The following is a 23001-nucleotide window of genomic DNA, read 5'->3' as shown; positions in this document are numbered from 1 at the left end:
AAGAAAATACCTTAAACAAATATTTTAAAATAGCAATTTATTATGCAAGAGATGAGCTTTCCTATTTTCTCCAGCATTGTTAATTACTGAATTCATGACAGAGTCACCAAGACTCTTTATTAAGGACCAGATATCTCTGTCCGACTGGTTGAAGAACAAAGAACTTGCCTTGTTGTCGGTATTTAAATCTCCCCCTGTGCCTGTAATATCTTTGGATGGGTCACTTAGCAGCACTAGCTCGTTGTTCTGGAAGAGACACAAAACACAGGAAGAGTGGGGAAACATCTGGAAGGCACCATGTTGTCTAGCCCTGAACTAGGAGATATAAGCAAGGAGATACACAATTTCTCCCCCATGAAGTACAATGGCAAAAGGAAGGGTAGCTAATTCCACTTCTCTCTGCAGTAATTGCTATAAGAGTCTCCCTTCAGGTTTTTAAAAAGCAGCAAGCCTAGTGCCATATGCAGTTAACATATACTGAATCAGGCCATTGGCTTATCCAGCTCAGTCTTCCTTCTAACAAACCACAGCTTTTCAAGATGGAGGTCTTTCCTGGGATTAGTATCTGAGACCCTTTGAGCAACAGAATCCGTTCCAGAAGACTGTTTGACTTCCGAAACGTTCGAAAACCGAAGATCAAAGGGCGGTCAGCAAAATCCGTTGAAAAAATGGAGAAACGGGCCTTAGAAGCTGTTCAACTTCTGAGGCGCGTTTGAAAATGGAATGGAAGCATTCACTTCCGGGTTGTTGGCATTCAGGTTCTGAATTGTTCGTCAGCAGAGACATCCGAGAACTGAGGTTCCACTGTATAAAGAAAGGAAATTAAAAAAGAAAGAATAATAATTAAAGAAAGCTGAATAGAAAATAAAGGTTGGATGTAAGGAATTAAACCATGCAGAATCTCCTTTAAATGGCCCAATATTTTAAATAAATAAATAAATAAACATTGAACTAGCAGGTTCTGTGTGGATTTGCCAAGTCACATATCAGAATTCCCCCCAAAATGTTCTAGGGCTTAAATAAAACCACATGTTCTGAAGATGTGCAGAAAAGAATTGTGGTGTCAAAAACTGTTCCCCAGTTCACGAAAGACCTGTAAAGAATGGGAAATAATTGCCATACACCCCCTCCTCTTATTCACCTTAAGCATGTGCAAGTTCTAATAATGTCCACTTGAAACAATGTGGGGGCCAAGATGAGATAAATCCTGACAGCTGGAAGTGTCTGGCCTTGCCAACAAGCAAGCGGGAAAAGCCTGTGGAAGGAAGACCCTCAGGAGGTGGGTTGGACCCTCAAAGCAACTGCCACAGTAGGAGCATTTCTCCCCATTCTAAGACCACACATCTTGTTTGACAGCATCAGGATTTCAAAGGGATAGAGAAGCCCAGTTGGTAATAAGGGCCACAAGAGGTCAGCCTTGCACTGCACAAATAGAAATGTTAAAAAATGAGAGGGCCTTCAGAATCTTAGGAGATTCCATTCCATTTTCTCCCATTACTCTGTGGTCCAGAATATTCCTTTGAACTTCCTGCAGTTTTTCCAAACACATAATGCTAGGTGTTTTACTTTATAGTCCTAAATCTCCTTCCAAGTCTCATTGAGGGTAAGTCTTCTGCATTTTATAAATTCACACAAGCAATCGAAGCTCGCAGCATCCTTGTTCTTCAGATGAGCGCTATACGGAAAAGTCTAGCAGAACTGCTGCCAAGATGCTTCAAAAAGGAAATGGTCCCACAAGAAAAAACGGGATTCTAAAGATTTCTATACGCAGTTGTTATGTACTGAGTCAAATAGGATCCAAACTGCAGCAGTCTGATTGGTCCTAGAACAATAGGATCCAAAAGGCAGCAGTCTGATTGGTCCTAGAACAATAGGATTCAGAATGCAGCAGTCTGATTGGTCCTAGAACAATGCAGCAGTATGATTGGTTGGCAGGAACCACCCAGTCATGCTCCAGATTGAAGTGAATCCACAACCTGATTGGCTTACAGTAGAATTCCGGAATTAGCCAATCATGTGCAGCCCATTGTGTAAATAATGTATATAAAGCAGATACTTTGAGGGGACTTCCATTCCTCCTCACCACTATGAGCTGAATAAAGAGCATGAAATCACTTTGCGACTCTGAGTATATTTCAGCAGTGAAACCCCAGGGGAAGGGGTTCTGCATGCAAAAGACTTCGTGTTCAATCTCTGACTTCACTGGGTAGGGCTGGGAGAAACCCCTGTCTGAAACCCTGGAGAGCAAACATTGGGATGGATCAATGGCCTGACTCAAAAGGAAGGGAGGGAGGGAGGGAGGGACGGAGGAAGGAAGGAAGGAAGGAAGGAAGGAAGGAAGGAAGGAAGAAAGAAAGGATATATATATGATCATTCCCTCATAGATTGATCTTCCATTGTTAAGTAACTGTTTGGATTAGTCACAAGAAGCAATGATCCATGATAAATGATCAAAACGTAAACAGTAGCATTTCCACGTGTTCATCAGATGGGAGATAAGTGCAATGAACATAAATGTGGGAACATATCCACTATCACAAGGGGACTTGACCTTGTTGCTTGGACTGCTATCCTCAACAAACTCAGAACTGAAGCTGCTTTGACCATTTTGAAGTTGCCTTTTTTTAAAGTGATTACTTGGAATGGTAAATGTTATATATATATTATTTTAGAACACACATTAAAGTCAATATCTTTTAAAGTAACTATTTCTTTTTATTTTATTAATCCAGTTATAATTCTGAAATAAAATAAGGCATAAGAACATACATGCTTGAGCTGAACCATCTTGGACACAGTGACATTTTTACCTTGTTTACTTTCTGCCAGATCACTGTGGGTACTGGATCTCCTGATATGGGTACATCAAGTCTCAACTTGTTTCCAGCCACCACAATTATGGTGTCAGGAGACTGGCCCATGCAGTCCAGGCGGATTTTGGGAGGTTCTGCAGCAAAAGCATAAAGGCAAAGAAGAATTTTCTAGCATTACTGAGGATTACTCAAAGATTCAATTTTATTTTGCCTTTCTCCCATTTCACTGACTTGTGAATGGAACATATTGCCCTTACCGTGTCTAGGCACAAAGTCAATCTTAACCTCTGGAAAAGAAAGAAAAAGGATAAAATGTATCTGAAAGTTTTTATTTTATAATCTATTATTTTTATATCCCACCCTTTCCTCCACTCAGGAGAAGAGTGGCTAACACAAATTAAATCAATCAATCAATAAACCATCATCAGAGCCATAAAATCACAATAAAACACAGTAAAATCAACAACAACATATCTTTAGAACTGCACCCCCAAGTCAGTTCCTCTGTTGGATGTGAAAATGGACCATTCATAGGCTCATTTTAAAAATGCATAAACAATAACCTCTCATGATGTAAAGCTGTCAACACTAGCAGAAGCAGGTAAGAAAATCAGGATACAATGTAAGGAACGTTGTCCTTAATTTTTGCCCCAAAGCGATTCATCTTAGAATTCTGGTGCCTTTATGACAACAAATGACTGTACTTTGCGAATACTTGGGATTTTATATTTTCTATCTGCTGAAACAGTTCATACACTATCCTGTCACATGCCTTTCACCACCAGAGCTGCATGCTTGTTGTGGGACCAGGCGCCGGGTTCCCCATACTCCAAACCATATAAATAAGAGACCAATAAGACTGGCTTGGGGTCAAAACAGGACACAACTTTACTGAATACAGATGAAAGAGGTTTGGCTTGGACATGGGGCCATCTAAATTTTTCCGGCTCACCCGCTGGAAGTGATGTGTGGTCAATCCAGGTGGGGGTTCCTAAGACTTATATCAAATAGGGTGACCCACTCAGGGACCATTGTCTGGGGGTTTGCTTTTGGGCCTGGCCCTGCCTCAGCATGCGGCCACAGGCACTCCCCTCCCCGGATCCCTTTAAGGGGATACCACAGTATTTGGAGGGGCAAGCAGAGATTACAGCCTCCCCTCCATCCAAAATAAAGGATTTCCCCAACTGCCAACTGAGAACAGCTAGTGCCCCAGATGCGGGCTGCTTAAATGGGCAAGGGATCTGAGGGAAACCTACCCACTCTGCCGGCTCCATCCCCTGGCATAGCCCAAGTCCCATCCTGCATCCTCATTGGCCAAAGCAGGCTAGGATCCGGTTCCTGATAGGTGGAGGGGGTTAACTTTATTTCTTGAGTTAACTTATGAATCTTTACCAAACACAAATAATTTTCTTATGTGATGGTACAATCTCACCGAAGTCAAGCACTGAAGACACATTAATTTAATTTCAATGGGAGAAATTTAAGCACATGTTCAGCTCTCCTGTTGAAATTAAAAGGACAAAAGTGCTTAACTTTGTCTGAACTGTGCTGTAAATAAGAGCTGAGCTACACTTTTTACATAGGACTGCAGACAGGAATATTTTTGAGTGCTTTCCCATATACATAAGCACATCAAGGAGAGGCCTAGGCTATCCTGCCCCTTAAAAGCTTTTTTTTAAAAAAATACAAAGAAGCATTCAAAAATATAACTCCCCCAACTGCAATTTGGAGTTGTACCATCCAGAATTCTACCTTATTCAGTTCTGGCTTCTTTTCTTTAGCTAGTGCTACCTCTCTCATATTCAGCCTTTCACTTGATATTGTGCCTTCTTCTATCATCCCGTATGACCCTGTTTCTATAATCAACACTCTCTCACACTCCTGACTTTCTCTGTATCCAAGCTCCTCAGATTTGTCTCCCCAATTTAATTTATTCACCAATTTGCATTTCTGTTGCTGCTAACCTAACCATGTCATTCGTTCAATGTGCATAACACAGAATTCTAGATCCATGGAGCTGAGAGAGATAAAAAAATTAACTACTCCAAATGTTTATCCTTAGTTGGATTCTCCATACATCAAACCATCTGTCATAGTTTATATCAATCCCTTCCCCTCAGACAATTAATTCACATCAACTAGCTTATAGGCAAGTATGCAGGAGTTAGCACACTGTCATAAATTTCCATGGGAAAGAAAGCATTTTGTGAAACAATGCTGATTGCTCAAAGAGATCTTTTCCATTGGCTCAAGTAGACCAGATTTCTATTTCAGGCTTTGTGGTGCTGCATCAATGCAGGCGCACAGTATGCTATATCTAAGGCATGTACTTGCCAGTACAGCAAAGTTTAGGAATCGTCAGAAGTGACCTGCACATTTCCATAGCCATGACCATCTGTCCTAATGCTTCTCCATCTGGCACCTTCTCCTTTTTTACAATGAAATTCTTGAGACATTAGATAGCCACCACCCTTCTCCAACCATTGGTTTCAAGACCTCTACTGGAATTCCATCTGACTCATGTTTCTTTCATAAAAAGAGTTTTCATTTTTAATTTGAACAGCTGTTTCTCCATTTGCTCAGTTGGATGGAGGCACTTCTTGTTTTTTGTTTCGTATTAGGTGTGCACTTGCACACACTTGACACTCAGCATACTTGAGGATCATGCCTATTCCTTTTCTGGTCACTGCTAGTCGAAACTGCAGGCCAGGGTCTAGAACAGGGCTGTGGGATTCTTTCTTTCTTTCTTTCTTTCTTTCTTTCTTTCTTTCTTTCTTTCTTTCTATTTTAATGAGAAACTAATTCACAACTATACATAACCCAAAACACATTTTATCATTTGAAATTCACATATCTCTGAATTTTGTAGAGCAGCTTTCCACCCAAATAACAACAACAACAACAACAACAACAACAACATGTTGTTGTTGTTGTTGTTGTTGTTGTTGTTGTTGTTGTTGTTGTTGTTGTTTATACCCCGCCCATCTGGCTGGGCTTCCCCCGCCACTCTGGGCAGCTTCCAACAAAATATTAAAATACAGTAATGCACCAAACATTAAAAGCTTCCCTAAGCAGGGCTGCCTTCAGATGTCTTCTAAAAGTCTGGTGAATGTACTGGAGGAAAAAATGCATTAAATGTATAAATCCATGAAGTAATATACATTAGGGAAAAATTGCTTGCAAAAATGTGTATCTGAGTCAAAACTGTATACCAAGGTGTTGGGGGAAAATTGTACTAAAAATGCTACTAAATTTTCATGAGGAAATGTGGAGGATTTAAGACTGGAAAAATAAGAAATGGAAAGAAACCAAAACAGACAAATTTTTCCACATGCCCCTAATGTGTGGATAGCCCAAGGCTTATCCTGAACAGTAGAATCCACATCATTTCAAACAGTCCTATAGATGAGGTTAATGGATATGGTTTGTACTAGTTTGGGGGGGGGGGGGTTAGACAGCACCAATGACACAATGATCAACAATTAAAAACCCTTTATATTTTGAGCATATATATCTGCCAAATGGGAATGAAACTGAACAGTACCTATAAAAATGAATGAGAGCAGAAGCTATAATGGATTTTCCATATAAATGCTGAAATAAATTGCTAGCACAGTACTGTTTGTCCTATGACTTGCCATAAGATAATGGGAAGGTAAATGCACACATTGAGCACCTGTAGACTTGAGGCTCTCCATTTATTGCAGTAGAAGACTGTGTACAAAGACTGGTCCTCTACACCAAAAACAGTACCAAAGCTATTCAGAAGAGATTGCTGGCTTGGAGTAAGACTTTCTTGCAGATGAGCTATATCAGGGGTCTGCAACCTTTAAGACAAAAAGAGCCACTTGGACCCGTTTCCGAAGAAAAAAAAACTGGGAGCTGCAAAACCATTGCATGCGCGCCGCTGCCCTCCGATCTGAAATCGGGCGGGAAGGTGACGTCGGGACGGTGCGTGACTAATGCACACACCGCCCCCACGCGACGTCACAGCCAGAACAGCGCCCGCCACAGTGGGGAGTCTCGGGGCGCACAATACGCCTCCTCCCCTCGCTAGTATCCGCCCCGGAGCCGTGGCAAAGGTGTAAAAGAGCCACATGCGGCTCCGGAGCCACGGGTTGCAGACCCCTGAGCTATATCCTCCTGGAAGGATGCCCCTGCCTATTATTATCAAAACAAGGATAGATTTTCCTCTTATGGGTTTTAGAATTAGCTTCTAGGAAACAACAGTTTATAATGCTGGAATTGTTTCTATGAACTAAATTCAGAAACAACCTTTACACCATGGTGATAATCCAATGCACAGTTATGTGCACATAAATTCCACTGAGATCAATAGGCTTAATTGCACCTAATTCTGCTGGTTCACAGCCAAAACTATATGAAAGTGGAAGCTACTTATTATTGTTGTGTGCGCTTTTCTCTATATATTTAATTTCAGTTTAATTGTGGCATCCAGTGTTGACCTTCTCATACTTTGGTCAATACCACAATTCTTTTCATAACTTTCTCTATTAAGGTATAAGATATTTATCAACAGAGTTCCTGTGGTGCTACATAAGGCAATTAGAGGGATTTAAAAAAATCAGTCAAAAAGTGGGCTGACATTTTAAATAATAGCATTTGGATTGATCCAGCCCACCATAGGCCTAATGCCCATGCTTGGAGATATCCCTATTAGGGTACAGAATAACCTTATTTCACCCTTACTGCCACAGTGGACACACAGAGATGCGCAGTACTAAGGTGCTTTGAAGCTCAGGCATCACCAAGCGGGAATCTCCTGTTTCATCTTCACACAAAGTGAACATTCCCACCAAGAACAGAAATTAGATTCCAGAACACTTACCCAAGAAGCGAAGATGGGCTGAGAGATTATATGCAAATCCTTCGGGTATAAAAGAATAATCAGCTTCGTCTTCCGGAGTTACATCATCAATGGTTAGTTTATGGATTCTGATATTGCAAAAATACAAAATACAAGCTTTGTTTGGGCCCACTCAACTCTGTACAGGACAAATCCCATCCCCAGAGTAGATGGATAGGTAAGAAAGAATGCCACATGGATATATACGTATGCATATTCTATATTATAATAAATAAGTATAAATAGTGTGGAACCTATATCACAAACTTTATTAAGATGCCACTTCATTCAAATCAACTTGACTAGTGTTTCAATCCCGTGAACTGCAGGTGCGGCACCTGTGCTCAAAGAGATCCTTATAAGGCATATGAAAAGCCTAATTTCACGCCTCCTCCATGATATCCATACACAAACACTGTGCTGAATCATTACAGGTCATGGTAGGGAATAGGAAGTGTCTGAGTGTGCCTTCAGCACACTTGTGTCTCCCTCTATGCTCTGCTTAGTGAAGGAATTCACTTTTCTTGGCCAAGTTGAAGGAGAAAAACTTGAGAACTGTAGACACACCTCCCATTCCCTATAACAACCTTGCATACTGTCTGCACATACATTTCACAGAATAGGAGAATCCATCATTCTATGGAATGCAATGGGCTTGGTTGAGCTCTAGGTATATTACTATATGTTTGAGGGCATTTCATAAAGTAGCAGCCATTTCCAGTATACATTATGGGCAATTGTATTACCACAAATGCCACTGTGACCGGAATGGAAAAATCGTCAGCCTTCACAGGGGCTTGTCTGAAAACTGGAGAAAGATCTGTTCCCAGAGATTCGTGAATCATTCACTGTAACATAACCACACCCTTTGTACAACTCTTCCAAACTAATACACACACACTCCTCACGTCAATTTAAACACCCACAAAGCACAATACAAAGGCATTCCCAGATATCTCCTTACCATTCAGAGGGAAGGTTGCATTCTCCCTCTGAGTAAAATTAGTGTATATTATTGGGTTATATACAACTGCTCTCTCTCACCACATGCCATCTTATCACATATTCTCTCCACCCGAAGGAAAGTACTACTACTAACACCACCAATTTATTATTGCTACTTCTATTACTATTAGCAGCTTGTCACTCAAGCAACTTACAGCACCCTGGCTTAATTTTCTGAAGCACGACTTACCTGCCAATATGAGAGATTTTAGTCCGCTCATTTGGAATCACCTCCTTCCCATTTTTCAGCCAAATGCCTTTCACATTCTCGTCAGAAACCTCACACTTGAACACAGCCTGGTCCCTTGCCTTCACCGTCAGGTCTGCGATACTTTGGTACACCTCCAGCTTCTTCTCTGAGATCACGAATTTTGTGGATGGAGCAACACAAACACCAGAAGGTCAGAGGTCAACCAAGAACTGAAGCTGTGGATGTGTCTTTTACAAAAAGAAGAGGCTAAAGGAACTGTTTTGGGAAAGGTGAAATAGGAAGAGACATCCAGAGCACGTGGGACTTTAACAGGACTTGATAAGCAAGCACCTGTTGTTATCAGGATATCTATTACATCCGGCACATGGGCCTAACAATCCCCATAATATGCTTTGAAGGCCTGCACAATTAGCTGTCCTACAATTAGCCATCTAGCTAACAGCCATTTCCCAGCCACAAAGTGGTTTACCAGCCGCCATACATTATAAAAAAGTTCCTTTTGTATCTCACCTTGCACGATCAATTCAGCAACAGACTCCCCACCATTAGTCTTTGCTTTGTAATGCCCATTATCCTCCTTGGTGGATTCATTAATGATGAGGTAATGCTTTTTTCCATCCTTTTTGAAACGGTATTTGAATGCTTCTTCCCGGGTCAGCTCCACTCCGTCCTTCTCCCTACAGGTATGAAATATTGTTACACCTCTCTGTAATGCTCAGCAACAGGGCAGTCAACTCCTGTTCATATAGCACAAGTTCATGGTCCATGGGTATGTTACCCATGATCTTTGAGGGATTATCAGAAGTAGTGGATGCACCTGTGAACCTGCACATCCAGCCTCAGGTTGGGAGGACAGGATTGGAGACATTTTTTGGTAATTTTGTGCAGGCAAGCTCATCAAAATGCTGTCTTAGCTTCCCTGTGTGATTCTAGTGAAACCAGATGTCTCCCTGCTTCTTCATATGTAAAATCAGCACAAGTTTATTCCAAGATATGTGGTATGGAAAGAAAAACCTTCCGTGTGGATGAAATTTGAATGTAGCAGTCATAGGGCTAATTGTTTATTATTATTATTATTATTATTATTATTATTATTATTATTATTTCTTCAATTTATTATTCACCCTCCACATAGGGTCCCAGGTTACAATAATATATAGCACACAAAGATTATATATGACTGAATATTCACTCTTGTAATAATTTTATGGTTTTGATTTTCCTTTTCAGAAAGGGAAAAATATTTTCTCCATGTTGATTTCATGTTTGACGCCAACAAGGATTCATTTCTGGTACTCTTGAAATGATGAAGAATGATGTTAGACCCTGAACTATTTTAGAGGTTTGGTGAAAATTTGAGAGTTCTTCCTCTGGCTTTGACTCCATTTAAAGCTGGGACAGCTGCACTTCTACCCTTGTCTGCTGCCCATTCCACAGCTATCAATACTCTATAATGAGTATTTATATTTCAGGGAGCAGCCATGAGCCACAGGATCAGATAGTGGCAGCTGCAATATGTTTTGGGAAGGATTAGATACTCCCATACCCAAATACACCCACACACCCCACACAGTATGATATCTCCAGACATCCTTATATGAACACCAAACAACAAATGTACATCTGTGCTATATTTTCACACATGTAATGTACACACAGTCACCAGTTGCATGGGCCTGTTTATCTCCCCCCCCCAAAAAAAAAGTTTGATGAATCCTATAAGTATTGCAGGAACAGCTAGCAGTTTTGTTCTTGCACTCTGGGTTGGCCCTATCATTAGGCAAAGTAAGACAGTGGCCACAGACAGGGGGTAGTGGGGTCAGCAGATGCTTCTCTCTGGTTGTTTCTGCCCTCCTAGGTCCACACCTTGGTTGTAGGAGCATCTCCACCCCCATTGTTCAGCCCAGGCACTGAGGTCCAGCTCTGAGGGCCTTCTGGCGGTTCCCTCACTGCGAGAAATGAGGTTACAGGGAACCAGGCAGAGGGCCTACTTGGCAGTGGCGCCCGCCCTGTGGAACACCCTTCCGACAGATGTCAAGGAAATAAACAACTATCTGACTCTTAGAATATATCTGAAGGCAACCCTGTTTAGGGAAGTTTTTAATGTTTGATGTTTTATTGTGTTTTTAATATTCTGTTGGAAGCCGCCCAGAGTGGCTGGGGAAATCCAGCCAGATGGATGGGGTAAATAAATAAATAAATAAATAAATAATTTAGTAATGCTTGCTTGTTAATGGCCTGGACTGACTCGCTGGCTAACTTGTGAGGCTATATTGTTTTAGATGTCAGCTGAAAACTATTTTTATTTCAGCAAGCCTACCCAGATATACTGCAGAATTTAGTTATCTATGCTTGTTTCAAAAGTTTTACTGATCCCATCTGTGTTTTTATTAACAATTACCTTATGTATATTTGTTCTAAACAGTTTTGTAGGCTTCGTTTTGGCTGCGTTTTATCACAGCTTTGTGATTTAAGCGGTTTGTAAATCTTTCTAAACAAATTCATAAAAGAAATGAAAACAGACTAAGCAAGCAGGCAGAGAGGGAGCCAGCCCTGTCCACTTTCTCCAGCACGCACCCTGTAAGAGTGTGAGTGTGTGTTTTGTGTGTGTGTGTGCATGCGTATGTCACTCTGCTGCCATGACAGATTTTGGTGCCACTTTTGATGCATTGCGGTATTTGTTTGATCAGGCAGTAAGCAGCTATCATGTAGAGAGGTGAGCAAGTGTTGCAAATAGAACTGTCTAGGGCAAAGAACTTGCCCGGCACCCGCTCCAAGCTGTCCTCAAGTTCAGTGGAGGACACTGTCCCATTGCCAATGTTCAAGTAAGACTTAAGTGCCAGTTTGGTCAGCTTCTTTTGTGTAACGAGGAGACCCTCTTGCCCTTTTCCTCAGGAAGGGCTGGTTGACACATTAGAACAGCCACATGGCACCACACATCAGTTGTAAGGCAATGATGGGGGTTGTTGGGGTGGGGTTTCCACTGCAGTACATTTACTTGATTTTAATGGTTGTTTTCTGCTTCACTGAATTTTGTGTTGTGCCTTGTGAACTGCTTTGATATTTTTTTTATGAACAAAAAGCTGTATTTAAGCTTTTTTAAAACAATAAAAGAAGGTGCAGATTAGCTTGCTATGCAGATAATGACGATGAATTTAAACCCTGTATTTTAATGAGAGTGCACAAGGTGGCTTACATATAAGCAATACCAACAAAACAACAAAGCAACAGCAGTTAAAAAACCCATCTTAGGTATTAAAAAAAAAAGCCTGGGAAACTGCAAAATACTCAACAAAATCAAGATTCTGAAAAGACCCAAAATCTTCACTCCGTGCTTAAAAGCAAACAGAACAGGCTAAGCAGACCTCTCTTGGGAAGTCATTTTACTTCTTGGGTGCCACAACCAACAAGTCCTTCTCCCAGACACCAAACTGGTGCTAAGATATTCTCTCTGTGAGTGAGCATGGGTGTGGCTGATTTTAGTGCTTTTCCAGATTGATTTAGGAAGAGGTACTGATGGTAGAGCATGCCCACTCCACTTCATGGTCATCTGTCTTTTTCTGCTCTGGGCAGCCATTTTGTGTTATGCGATGACAGCCATTTTGTGACTGCGGCCCTTCTCAAAGTTAAAATGTGCCCACTGACCCAAAGACATTAGCACCCCCTTAACTAAGTAACTTAAGGCAAATAAATAAATCCTTGCACCACACTTCAAATGTGTTATGTTTTCTTTCCTACTTGTAGATCTTCTTAGAAAACCACAACAGCCTTTAGACCTATCTTTAAAATGGAATGTGAGGGTCAGTTAGAATATTTTTCTGGCCTTGGGACCCCTTCCCTTGCTTATTGCCTGTTCTGTCTTCTCTCTTTGGTCATGCAAGAAGGGTGATGGACACTTGTGTGATAGTTTCGAGCCCCTAGGACTCTGGAGGGCAATTGTTCTCGCTTCTTAGTCATTCAGGAAGTAGGAACCCCCACTTCTCCCCAGTTCCTTACCACTTCACAGTAGCCCCTTCTTCTGACACTTCAATTTCAAACTCTACTCTTTCACCAACCATGACCACTTGGTCTTCCAGAGAATGAGTAATCAAGACAGGAGGCTCTAGAAACGGGGAGGAAACCTAATTTCAGAGAGAGAGGAATGCAGAGGAAAACAAAAACCCTTGGAACTCTCATCCAGCTTTCCCAGCTGATGGTCAGCTGTAGCTATATGAATAGCAGGTCCTTACACTCCCAGAGTTCTTTCCAATTTGGCTGAGATGCCAAATTACATAACTGACTTTCTTACATAAACCATTTCCCTTCATTTCTTTGTAGCTATAAATCAGAACTTTGGCACACTTGACTGTTCTTTGTAACCTAAGACTGCCTAAATCCTCCCTTAAAACTAAAATGTAGAAAATTCTGGCGTAAACCAGAATAAAGTCTCAAAAGAAAGAGAATGGGAAGGTGGAAGGGAAGAAGCAGGTTAAGTGTCTGAATCCCTTCAAATGAAAATGTTGGACTCCACTGGAACAACAGGACTTCCATTTCATCTCCTACCCCTGCATACCCCCCAAAATCTGCTACAGACCAATTTGCTGGACCCTTCTCTGATCCCAATAAAATGGTGGTTATGAATTATGCTTACCTCTGACAAAGAGTTCTGTGAAAGTCTTCTCCTCTCCAATCACACACTGATATGCTGCATCATCAGCCAGTGAGCAGTGGTTGATGGTCAGAATCCTCTTGTTCCCAAGAGCCTCAAAAATGTATCTGGTGAAATGCAAAGAGAATTCAAACGTATCAAAAGAGAAGGAGTTCCAAAATCTTCATCACCCTGTCTTCTATCATGACATAAAGCAGAGTTTTTGACTAGGTGCCCCCATCCTGGTGTGGTTAAGTGAGAAGACGCACCTTATCCCTTCCTCCCTTTGCCTCCCTGATGGCACACAGAACCTCAACAGAAGTAATTTATCCCTTGGGACATGCACAAAGGAACACTATGGACCAAACGACACTGATGTTGATAATGGGCTTATTCTATAACAACTTTGCCAGGATATCGTAAAGAAAGGCAAATTAACTGAATCACAAATGGGAAAGCATGACGTGAGAACTTACTTGCTAAGAGACAGACCAGTGATTGGGTTCAGTTCCAGGTGCAGAGATTGAAAGAGGGGGAAATAAAATCAGACAGTCATTAAAAATCTGCCTATTAATTCAATATCCTCCCATCCAATTATATCCACTACATTAGACCCTTCATTATTCTCTCCACTTTTCTTTCTGATAGACCCTAATTTTCTTCTTCTCCCCCTTCTAATAATGACTTGAACTTCTATAGCCCACACTTTTCCATTAGTATTTATTGCTTTTTTTAAATACCCGCCGCTGACTTGGATCTCTTGCCCATTCTTCAGCCATTTCACTTCATCATCTGGGTTAGCAAGTTCCACCATTAATTTGATCTTCTGTCCTTTGTCAGTCTGGTAGGCAGGTTCCAGTCTCTTGGCAAAGGCTGGGGATGAAACAGTTTATGTAATCAAACTCTGCCCACAGGGGTTAGCTCAGTCAGTAGAGCATGAGACTCTTAATCTCAGGTTTATGGGTTCAAGCCCTACATTGGGCTAACGATTCCTGCAGAGACCTTGTGGTCTCTTCAAACTCTACAATTCTACGATTCTTCAAATACTGCTAATTGTGCATTGTAATTTTGAGTGGGGGAAAAGGACCAGGAGACCTGTAATACCCTTTTCATCTTCCTATATTTTAGGGCTTGTCCACACAACAATTTAGCACAGTACTATTTTAGTTTAAAGCTAATGAACAGTGACTGGTAGGGATGGGGGAGGAATTTGATTCAGTTCAAATATAAAGGCAAATCTATCTGATTCACATTTTCTATAAAAACATGTGAACTGAAACCCACCCATTAACATTCTCCAAATGTTGCAGTGCAGTTCTCCAGGCACTGATGTGTACAAAAATACATAAAGTAGGGTAAAAGATGCACAAATTGTGTATTTTGGTGAAAATAACATACAAAAATGCATTATATTAGGATAAATTGCTTTGCTAAAATATGATTATTATGCAAAATTGCCCCCCCATATGTTATATTTGTACTAAAATTTGCACTAAAATGCTGGTGAATTTTCACAAGGACTTTAAAAAACTCCAATCACACGCTGATGTAGAAATATGGAGAACTGAACTTAAGATTGGAAAAATGAGAAATTGAGAGAAACCAACACTGACAGGTTCACCCATCCCTAGTAACTGGGCAGAAGGTTAACTATAATGTCCACTTCCCAACTTTCTGCTTTATGTGTTGTTTTAATGAGAGTTACCTACGTTCTCAGCTAATTAACATCTTCAAATCATTATTGGATTATGGTAAACCACGACTCTCTTCCCTTATTCCATTTCTTCTGGTGAAGCTGCATTCTTCCACAAGACTTGCCAGAAGCACCCACTATTATCTCTTAATTTCGTATACTTCCTTTTAATGGCTACCTTTCTCATCTTGGTTCTTCATTTCTAATTCTCTAGTACCTACTGTTCTTTTCTTGATAGTAAATTGAAGCATGGGAACTGACACATACATGTGAAATGGTCTTTCATATTCCCCCCCCCCCATGGAAGAGTTTGAAAGCTGCTTCATACATTGTATTTCCCCCCTAAAAAGAGGCATTTCCCATGAAGGAAAAAAGAAGAGAAGCAATCATGTTCTCTTACCTGTGCTTTTCTTCTCCTCCTTCTTCATGCGCTTGAGACGCTTCAACATACCTCGCAGATCTGTGATACCATATTGGAAAGCAATTTTTTCATATTCTGATGCAGGAGCTTTCCGGAGGATTTCCCACACGTCAACATCTGGCTGTGCTTCAGTTTTTGCCTCAATTCTGTAGAAAAGGGGCATATAGAACATTTTCTCATAAGGGACTTCAAATAGCCTGCCTATTAGATTGTTAGTATTAGATTGTGTCTCTATTCCTATTTATATTAAATAAAATTAAAATACCTGTCAGTTTAGGGGACTCATTGTTAGTGAGGTGCTTAAGGCATAGAAAGACTAAGTGCCTTGATTAAGATCAGATAATGTGTCATAATCAATGATCGGACCCTTATTTTCAAGTTCCTAAATCAATTCCTTAACAACAATACCAGTCTCCCTTACCTTGCAACAGGGGTCATGGAGACCATGATGTTAGGCAACAGGCGAGTTTTCTGTGTGGCTTTAGGGTGTGAGTTTTGAGCGAGAAAACTCCCTTGACTTACAATTCTTAATTATATAGGAGCTCATTTGTTTAATGACGATGAAGGGGAATATAAGTGTCATAAATAAATAAATTGGTTTTTCCGTCTTGTGAGTAGAAAGTGTCAATTTCTCTTCAAAATGAAGCTTAGGCATTTATCAACCTTGTACAGATTTTAAAAACAATTAGAATGCAAGAAACTAGATGGGAAGATAGCAACTTTGGACCCCCTGAGCTGATAATTCACTTAAACAGTTTAGGCATCTTCTAGGCACATGAATCTGTTTATATTCTTTTTGTGAATCTATTTACTAACAAAAACAGCAGTCATGTAAAAGACTGATTAACAGTTATCAGAGGCGAGGGAATGGAAAGCTTACCGCTGTACTGAGCGCAAGAAGCTGCTGGACTTGAGAACGATGCAGAGAAGCATTTGGATGAGCATGCAGCATCGCCATGAGCAAGAAAGAGGGCAACATGTGTTAGCATTAGCGCCATTACTAGAAGAAGGCAGCCCTTTGATGGTAAGGACTAAGGATTTACTATAATGATGGTAAAGAAGCCACAGCACACATTAAACAATCCAGTTCTACACAAGTCTTAGGCTGTGTACATACTACACCTCTAAAGCACATCTGAAGCGCATTTCACCCTCAGAGAATTCTAGGCACCATAGTTTATTAAGAGCTGCTGGGAATTGTAATTCTGTGAGGGGTAAACCACAGCTCCAAGAATTCTTTGAGAAAAAGAATATGCTTTAAAGCAGGCACCCCCAAACTCGGCCTTCCAGCTGTTTTGGGACTACAATTCCCATCATCCCTGACCACTGGTCCTGTTAGCTAGGGATGATGGAAGTTGTAGTCCCAAAACATCTGGAGGGCCAAGTTTGGGGGTGCCTGCTTTAAAGGTATAGCGTGTTCACAGCCCTACATTTATACCAACCTAGAGGGACCATGTGAGATACAGCTTTGCTGGAAACAGGCCTCATTTAGGGGAATGGGAATACATCATGGATATGAAGTCTTTCATTTTTTCATTTCAGATTTTGGAAAGTGCACTACTCAAGTGGTCTCACATAGCCAAGAACAAGCATAAATGTAGCAGAAGAAACCTATGTATACTCCTAGGAAGAGATTTCTTTTTTAATTATAATGCACATCAATGGACCAGTCACAGCACAATTTACACAGTAGGGTTTATGACTTTGCTCAGCCTGCAATTAGTGAACTTGGTTTGTAAAGGCAGAGAAAATCTGCTTAAAACAAGAATCTAACTAGCCTGCAATCCTAGATCGACATTTCCATTTCAACTCCTGTCCAGCTATCCCTGACAATTTGTTTAGGTGGAAAGAAATGAAACACTTGGGGAGTCATAGACTGCAGACATTTTTCAGGATACCTATCATAGCTGTCAACTTACAGATTTGAAAATAAGGGACCGGCAGCCTTGAAAATAAGGGACCAGCAGCCAAAATAAGGGACCTGCAGCCTCACCTGTTCCAGGCACTCCAGTCTTCCTGTCCTCCTGCAGTCTGGTCAAACTCATGCTGGTAGCTTCAAGAACACTGTCCAACCAACTTTGTAACCAGAGGTTCAACTGAATAGAATCTGAATCACATGCACCACAAGGCCTCAACTTAAGATGGCGTCCCGGCCTGGCTTTGCACTGCAAAGTTTGCAGCAGCACGTGCAACAAAATGGCGTCCAGCATTCAAAAAGCCCCTCAGCTTGCATTAACTAGCCACACACAAGGCATGCAAGCTCCACCCCCAGTCGTTCTTAGACTTCTTATTGGGTGAGTAACACAGCCAAGCAACACAGTTGGAGCCTCCCTCCTCCCTGGCTGGCAGGGAGGGAGGGAGAGGAGCTGCTTCCTTTGAAATTTAAGGGACATTATTTAAGGGACATTTAAGGGACATCCATCAATAAGGGACAGCAGCGGGACATGGTGCTGGAATAAGGGACTGTCCCTTCAAATAAGGGACACTTGACAGCTATGATACCTATCCTAATGGCATACCAAGTGATTATATGGCTTTTCACGCATGAAGGAGACAACAGACTGTACTCACTGTCTGTGCCCCCAATGTCCATGTGTTCAGCTGAAGGTATGTATGAAATCCTATGTAGAGTCAATTTGTATACATCAAGGCTGTGTCCATGGGATTGGGAACCATGCAGAAGGCAGGGCCCCTGATCAGGCAGATAGAATCCATTATATTAGTATATATGGAGAATTCATGATGCCAGCATGAAAAGGGCTAATGTCATGCGGATCAGTTTGCCACACAAACAAAGGGAACAGAATGGAAGACAGAGCAATTGCTAAGCTCCAACAGGGCAAGTAATAAGCAAAGGATACCACTAGCTTTAGCCTCCTGCCAATTCTTCCACTGCTTTCTGTTAGTAACAGTTAGAACTTGCATGAGTTTTACAAATAAATGGGCTGATTGTACACCAGGTCTACTCAAAAGCACATTTGACCTGCATAGTCCACCCAGATTGTCCTGTGCCTGACTTGACTCTATCTGTGCTACAAGTAGAGATATGGGGTTGGGTGTCACAAGCAGAATTTGCACTAGCACAGGTTTATGTTGAACACAGGATTTCTTCAAAACACTAGCCTTCCCACACTGGCTCCAACTAGTCACTCTATATTGGGAGGGAGGGGTATTAGATGCAGTAAGAACACCACAGTTTACCCATGAACTTGGAGGCATTGAGGTGTTTTAGACAGAACCTGTTCCACACAAAGTAAGCTGTCAATGTGTTTTAAACATGTGCGGGAGAGTTAAAAATAGTTGCATACACTCCAGCGATGGGCCTTTCCTATCCTATTACCTTAGACTGATTCAGACCTCTCAGCTGTCACCTCCTTCAAGGTCTCCCTTCACCATCCCATGTCAAAGCAGAGTGATAACTGTTCCCTTTCCTCCCAACCTCTTTCTGGCCTATGGCACCTCTGTGTCAATGTCATCTAAATTATTCTGCCATTAAATAGAGGTCCACACTCTGGAACAATATGAATAAAGTTTTACCCTTTCCAGCAGGAGCTCCAGGAACAGCGTCACTTGCTGATTAACATGGGAGAGATCCATAGTTGTGACAACTGCATGACGTATCCTGCACCTATGGGGAGTTCTTTATCATAGATTTCCTCTGTCTACTTGCATTTCTATCCTTTGAAGAAACATTGCACATTTCCGGCAACACCACTAGAATGGAATATAAATCCAGGAACGCCTTCTGATACTCTGCTGCAGCAAGTATTAAAACAGAAACCTTCATCTTCTGAATTAAATAATTCACAGTAATGGCTAGTTAACAAAGGCTGGGAAATTAAGCACAATAAGCTAGAAATAAGTCCAGCTGATTACTTCTAAGGACCAAACCAGACATGTCACCGTTCACAGAATTAGCAGTTTTTTTATGGTGAATGGCTGGCAGAGGGCACCCAATCTAGCTTGGAACTCAAGTGGGAGGATGTAGGGGACAGAATGCAGTAGACGAAATGCAGGGACCAAAGGGTTAAAGCCCCCCTATTCCTCTGTCTGCATTTCAGTCTGGATTGAGACCACACTACCTGCTAATATAATATAATATAATACTAATTGTGTGAATGGTGTCACTTCTTTTGTCCTAGACAAATGAGAACTAGGCTACACACCAGTAATGTAGAATTCCTCCAAGTTTTGAAATGATTCTCTCTCTAACTGTGAGTCAATTATGTGCTATCAGATGGAAGGCGCTATTCAGCATATTATTAATCTCAGGATATAGAGTTATAGTCAGTGTAGTAAGTACTACTAAGTAAGTAGTTCTATCAGACAAGGATTTGAAACTTTAACATAAAAAATTAACTTTTCAATCAATTTTAGAATCGCACCAATTTATTCCTTGGTGAGATATGCTTGAATAATAGGATGGAGATGCTAAAATATCAAGACCTGTATGACCACTGTATCAAAAAAATAAAATGAAAGGCAAAGTTTCGTATTAAACAGAACTTGGCGTCAATTTCTGGTCCATTGGCTTATACTATGACCACGCATCTCAAATCGGCACACCTGAACTAAGATCCAGTCAAAACACCACTGGATCAGCATGGGATCTGGTCACAGGGAAGATGCTATTTCACTGATAAATATTATTTTAAATCAATTTACTTCATTGGGGATGTTTTAGGATTGCATTGAATCCAAAAACATGGTCAGCAAACTCTTTCCACCTTTGATGAGGAATTCAGTAGGGAAATAGGAGCACCTCAGTTGGTTAAGGGACCTGAGAAACGTCTGCATAATCCAGTAGGCAGAGGAACAAGGTTGGACGTTATGCAGGGTTGCAATGACATGGCAGACACTCTGGGGAGATGCACTGAGATAACTCAAAGTTCTGGATAATAGCATTTCTACAGCTTGGAGAGAAAAATAAAAAATAAATGAAAATCCTGTCCTAATTTTAAAATTGCTTCAAAAGTGATAATTAGAATATTCATGAAAGTAAACTAATTGCTTTCCATCTGTATTAACTGGATTTTAAAATAATGTCTGGGATGGGAAACCTATGCTGTTCCAAGTTTTCAAAAAGAAAAGGGGAGGTTTGTACATTCTGTAAACCCCATAGCCTTTTAACTTCCTCTGTTCCATGCAGTTCACACAGAAAAAGAAATAAAATCTTACTCTCTGTTCCAGACATCAGAATTCCAAGATAAGTTGCCAGATGGAAGACACAACAGGACAGCAAAGTACAGACAGGAAGATTATAAGGCAGAGAGAGAGAGAGAGAGAGAGAGAGAGAGAGAGAGAGAGAGAGGCAGACGAAGAAGAGCAAGGGAAGAGGAGACAAAGAAAATGAAAATATATATAAGGAGTCAGAATGAAAAAGAAATCTTAATCAAAGCTGACAATTCTTTGTTACAGACTATGAGTCTCATCCCCTTTCTCTCCACCCCCACCAGTTGCTCAATAATTTCTGGAACTTGTTTCCTCCTCCCAACATGAGACCGTAAAACAGTTTCTGTAGAGTGATGTTTCTCCTGTTTGTTCTCTGTGCACAAAAAAAGAGAGATCACTTTTCTTTTGGTCCTAAAAAGCTTCAGTTTCTTCCCTCTTCGCAAACTGAATAATTAAGCACATGCACAATGAGCAACAGGGACTCCCACATTAGGCAGGTAATTTTCACAGACCATACGGATTGCCACAGCTGACAGGCTTGAGAGACCTAGTACAACCACGTGAACACAAATGTAAGAATGACAAAGACAGTTACTCTAGATCAGCCTCTCTCAACTTGGGTCCCTAGATGTTGTTGGACTACACTCCCAATGTCCCTGACTGCTGGCCATGCTGGCCAGGAATGATGGGAGTTGTAGCGCAACAACATCTAGGGTCCCAAGGTTGAAAAAGACTGATCTAGACCTTTAGCCTTTTGTACCATCATTTTACAGATGGCAGCGTGCTCACCTCTTTCTCAGCAAGGCACTGAAATCCAACTCTCTGCCTTCTTCATGTCCATCCGCACTGTGCAGTATAGCAAGTAGCATTAATAATAAACAGAAGAGAAACAGAATGCAGTAAAAGCAGAAACAATAGCTTCACACAAAGATGTAGATTAAAGCATCTTCATGCTGAAGATAAAAGTCAAATGAGTTTCACATGCATTTTAAGAGACCCCTCCCCACAAGAAAAGCAATATACTTCTGCTGATCCAACATTAGTAGCATAGAATTTTGTGATTATATGAGTACCGTCTCTCTAAAAGTGACTTATGGACATATTTTGTTCAGGCTAAAATGCAGTCAGGCCTTGTTTTCTCTGATCCTGCAGGATAGGAAAGATCTTGCATGCAGTGAACCACATCCACACAAAATGTTACACCTCCTACAACAGGCCATCCTGTGTTGACAGGAGAGAGCAGGAAGAATTGAGGAAACAGAAGCCTGTTTGACTCAAATTATAGTCCAGGAAAACCACAGTATTTTGCTTCTGTTATTGTTTCAGACCTTACCCACATAAAATAGCCCAAAGTTGTTCTTCCCTTGGGCCTCCATATATTGCTATGGGGAAAGTGAAAAATAATACAATAGCCCAAATCAATAAAAAAATTAAATGAACTAGAATCATAGAATCATAGAGTTGGAAGAGACCACAAGGGCCATCGAGTCCAACCCCCTGCCAAGCAGGAAACACCATCAGAGCACTCCTGACATATGGTTGTCAAGCCTCTGCTTAAAGACCTCCAAAGAAGGAGACTCCACCACACTCCTTGGCAGCAAATTCCACTGTCAAACAGCTCTTACTGTCAGGAAGTTCTTCCTAATGTTTAGGTGGAATCTTCTTTCTTGTAGTTTGGATCCATTGCTTCGTGTCCGCTTCTCTGGAGCAGCAGAAAACAACCTTTCTCCCTCCTCTATGTGACATCCTTTTATATATTTGAACATGGCTATCATATCACCCCTTAACCTCCTCTTCTCCAGGCTAAACATGCCCAGCTCCCTTAGCCGTTCCTCATAAGGCATCGTTTCCAGGCCTTTGACCATTTTGGTTGCCCTCCTCTGGACACGTTCCAGTTTGTCAGTGTCCTTCTTGAACTGTGGTGCCCAGAACTGGACACAGTACTCCAGGTGAGGTCTGACCAGAGCAGAATACAGTGGCACTATTACTTCCCTTGATCTAGATGCTATACTCCTATTGATGCAGCCCAGAATTGCATTGGCTTTTTTAGCTGCCGCGTCACACTGTTGGCTCATGTCAAGTTTGTGGTCAACCAAGACTCCTAGATCCTTTTCACATGTACTGCTCTCAAGCCAGGTGTCACCCATCTTGTATTTGTGCCTCTCATTTTTTTGCCCAAGTGCAATACTTTA

General features: G+C 41.2%; 1 protein-coding gene and 1 long non-coding RNA gene across 2 annotated transcripts in view; both read right to left on the bottom strand.

Annotated features, from left to right (window-relative positions):
• The window catches only part of MYBPC3 (myosin binding protein C3), a 67997-nt gene that overhangs the window by 24527 nt on the left and 20469 nt on the right, over positions 1 to 23001 (bottom strand). Inside the window, exons 9-20 of the mRNA XM_079996071.1 lie at positions 21599 to 21655; positions 16518 to 16541; positions 15617 to 15783; positions 14264 to 14396; positions 13527 to 13651; positions 12893 to 12998; positions 9407 to 9573; positions 8876 to 9041; positions 7663 to 7769; positions 3071 to 3100; positions 2811 to 2947; positions 58 to 315 (exon numbers count right to left, since the gene is read on the bottom strand). Of these exons, the coding sequence (XP_079852197.1) occupies positions 58 to 315; positions 2811 to 2947; positions 3071 to 3100; positions 7663 to 7769; positions 8876 to 9041; positions 9407 to 9573; positions 12893 to 12998; positions 13527 to 13651; positions 14264 to 14396; positions 15617 to 15783; positions 16518 to 16541; positions 21599 to 21655 (1477 nt within the window). The remainder of the gene's footprint in view (positions 1 to 57; positions 316 to 2810; positions 2948 to 3070; positions 3101 to 7662; positions 7770 to 8875; positions 9042 to 9406; positions 9574 to 12892; positions 12999 to 13526; positions 13652 to 14263; positions 14397 to 15616; positions 15784 to 16517; positions 16542 to 21598; positions 21656 to 23001) is intronic.
• On the bottom strand, positions 1676 to 2448 carry LOC307202778. The gene is made up of 3 exons (XR_013832994.1): positions 2306 to 2448; positions 2149 to 2273; positions 1676 to 1781 (listed from the first exon to the last, which is right to left on the bottom strand). It is a non-coding gene; the product is annotated as an uncharacterized lncRNA (long non-coding RNA).

This window comes from Podarcis cretensis (genome assembly GCF_951804945.1).
Source record: "Podarcis cretensis genome assembly, chromosome: 1".
Lineage (NCBI taxonomy): Eukaryota > Metazoa > Chordata > Lepidosauria > Squamata > Lacertidae > Podarcis > Podarcis cretensis.
This window is presented reverse-complemented; position numbering and strand designations above follow the sequence as displayed.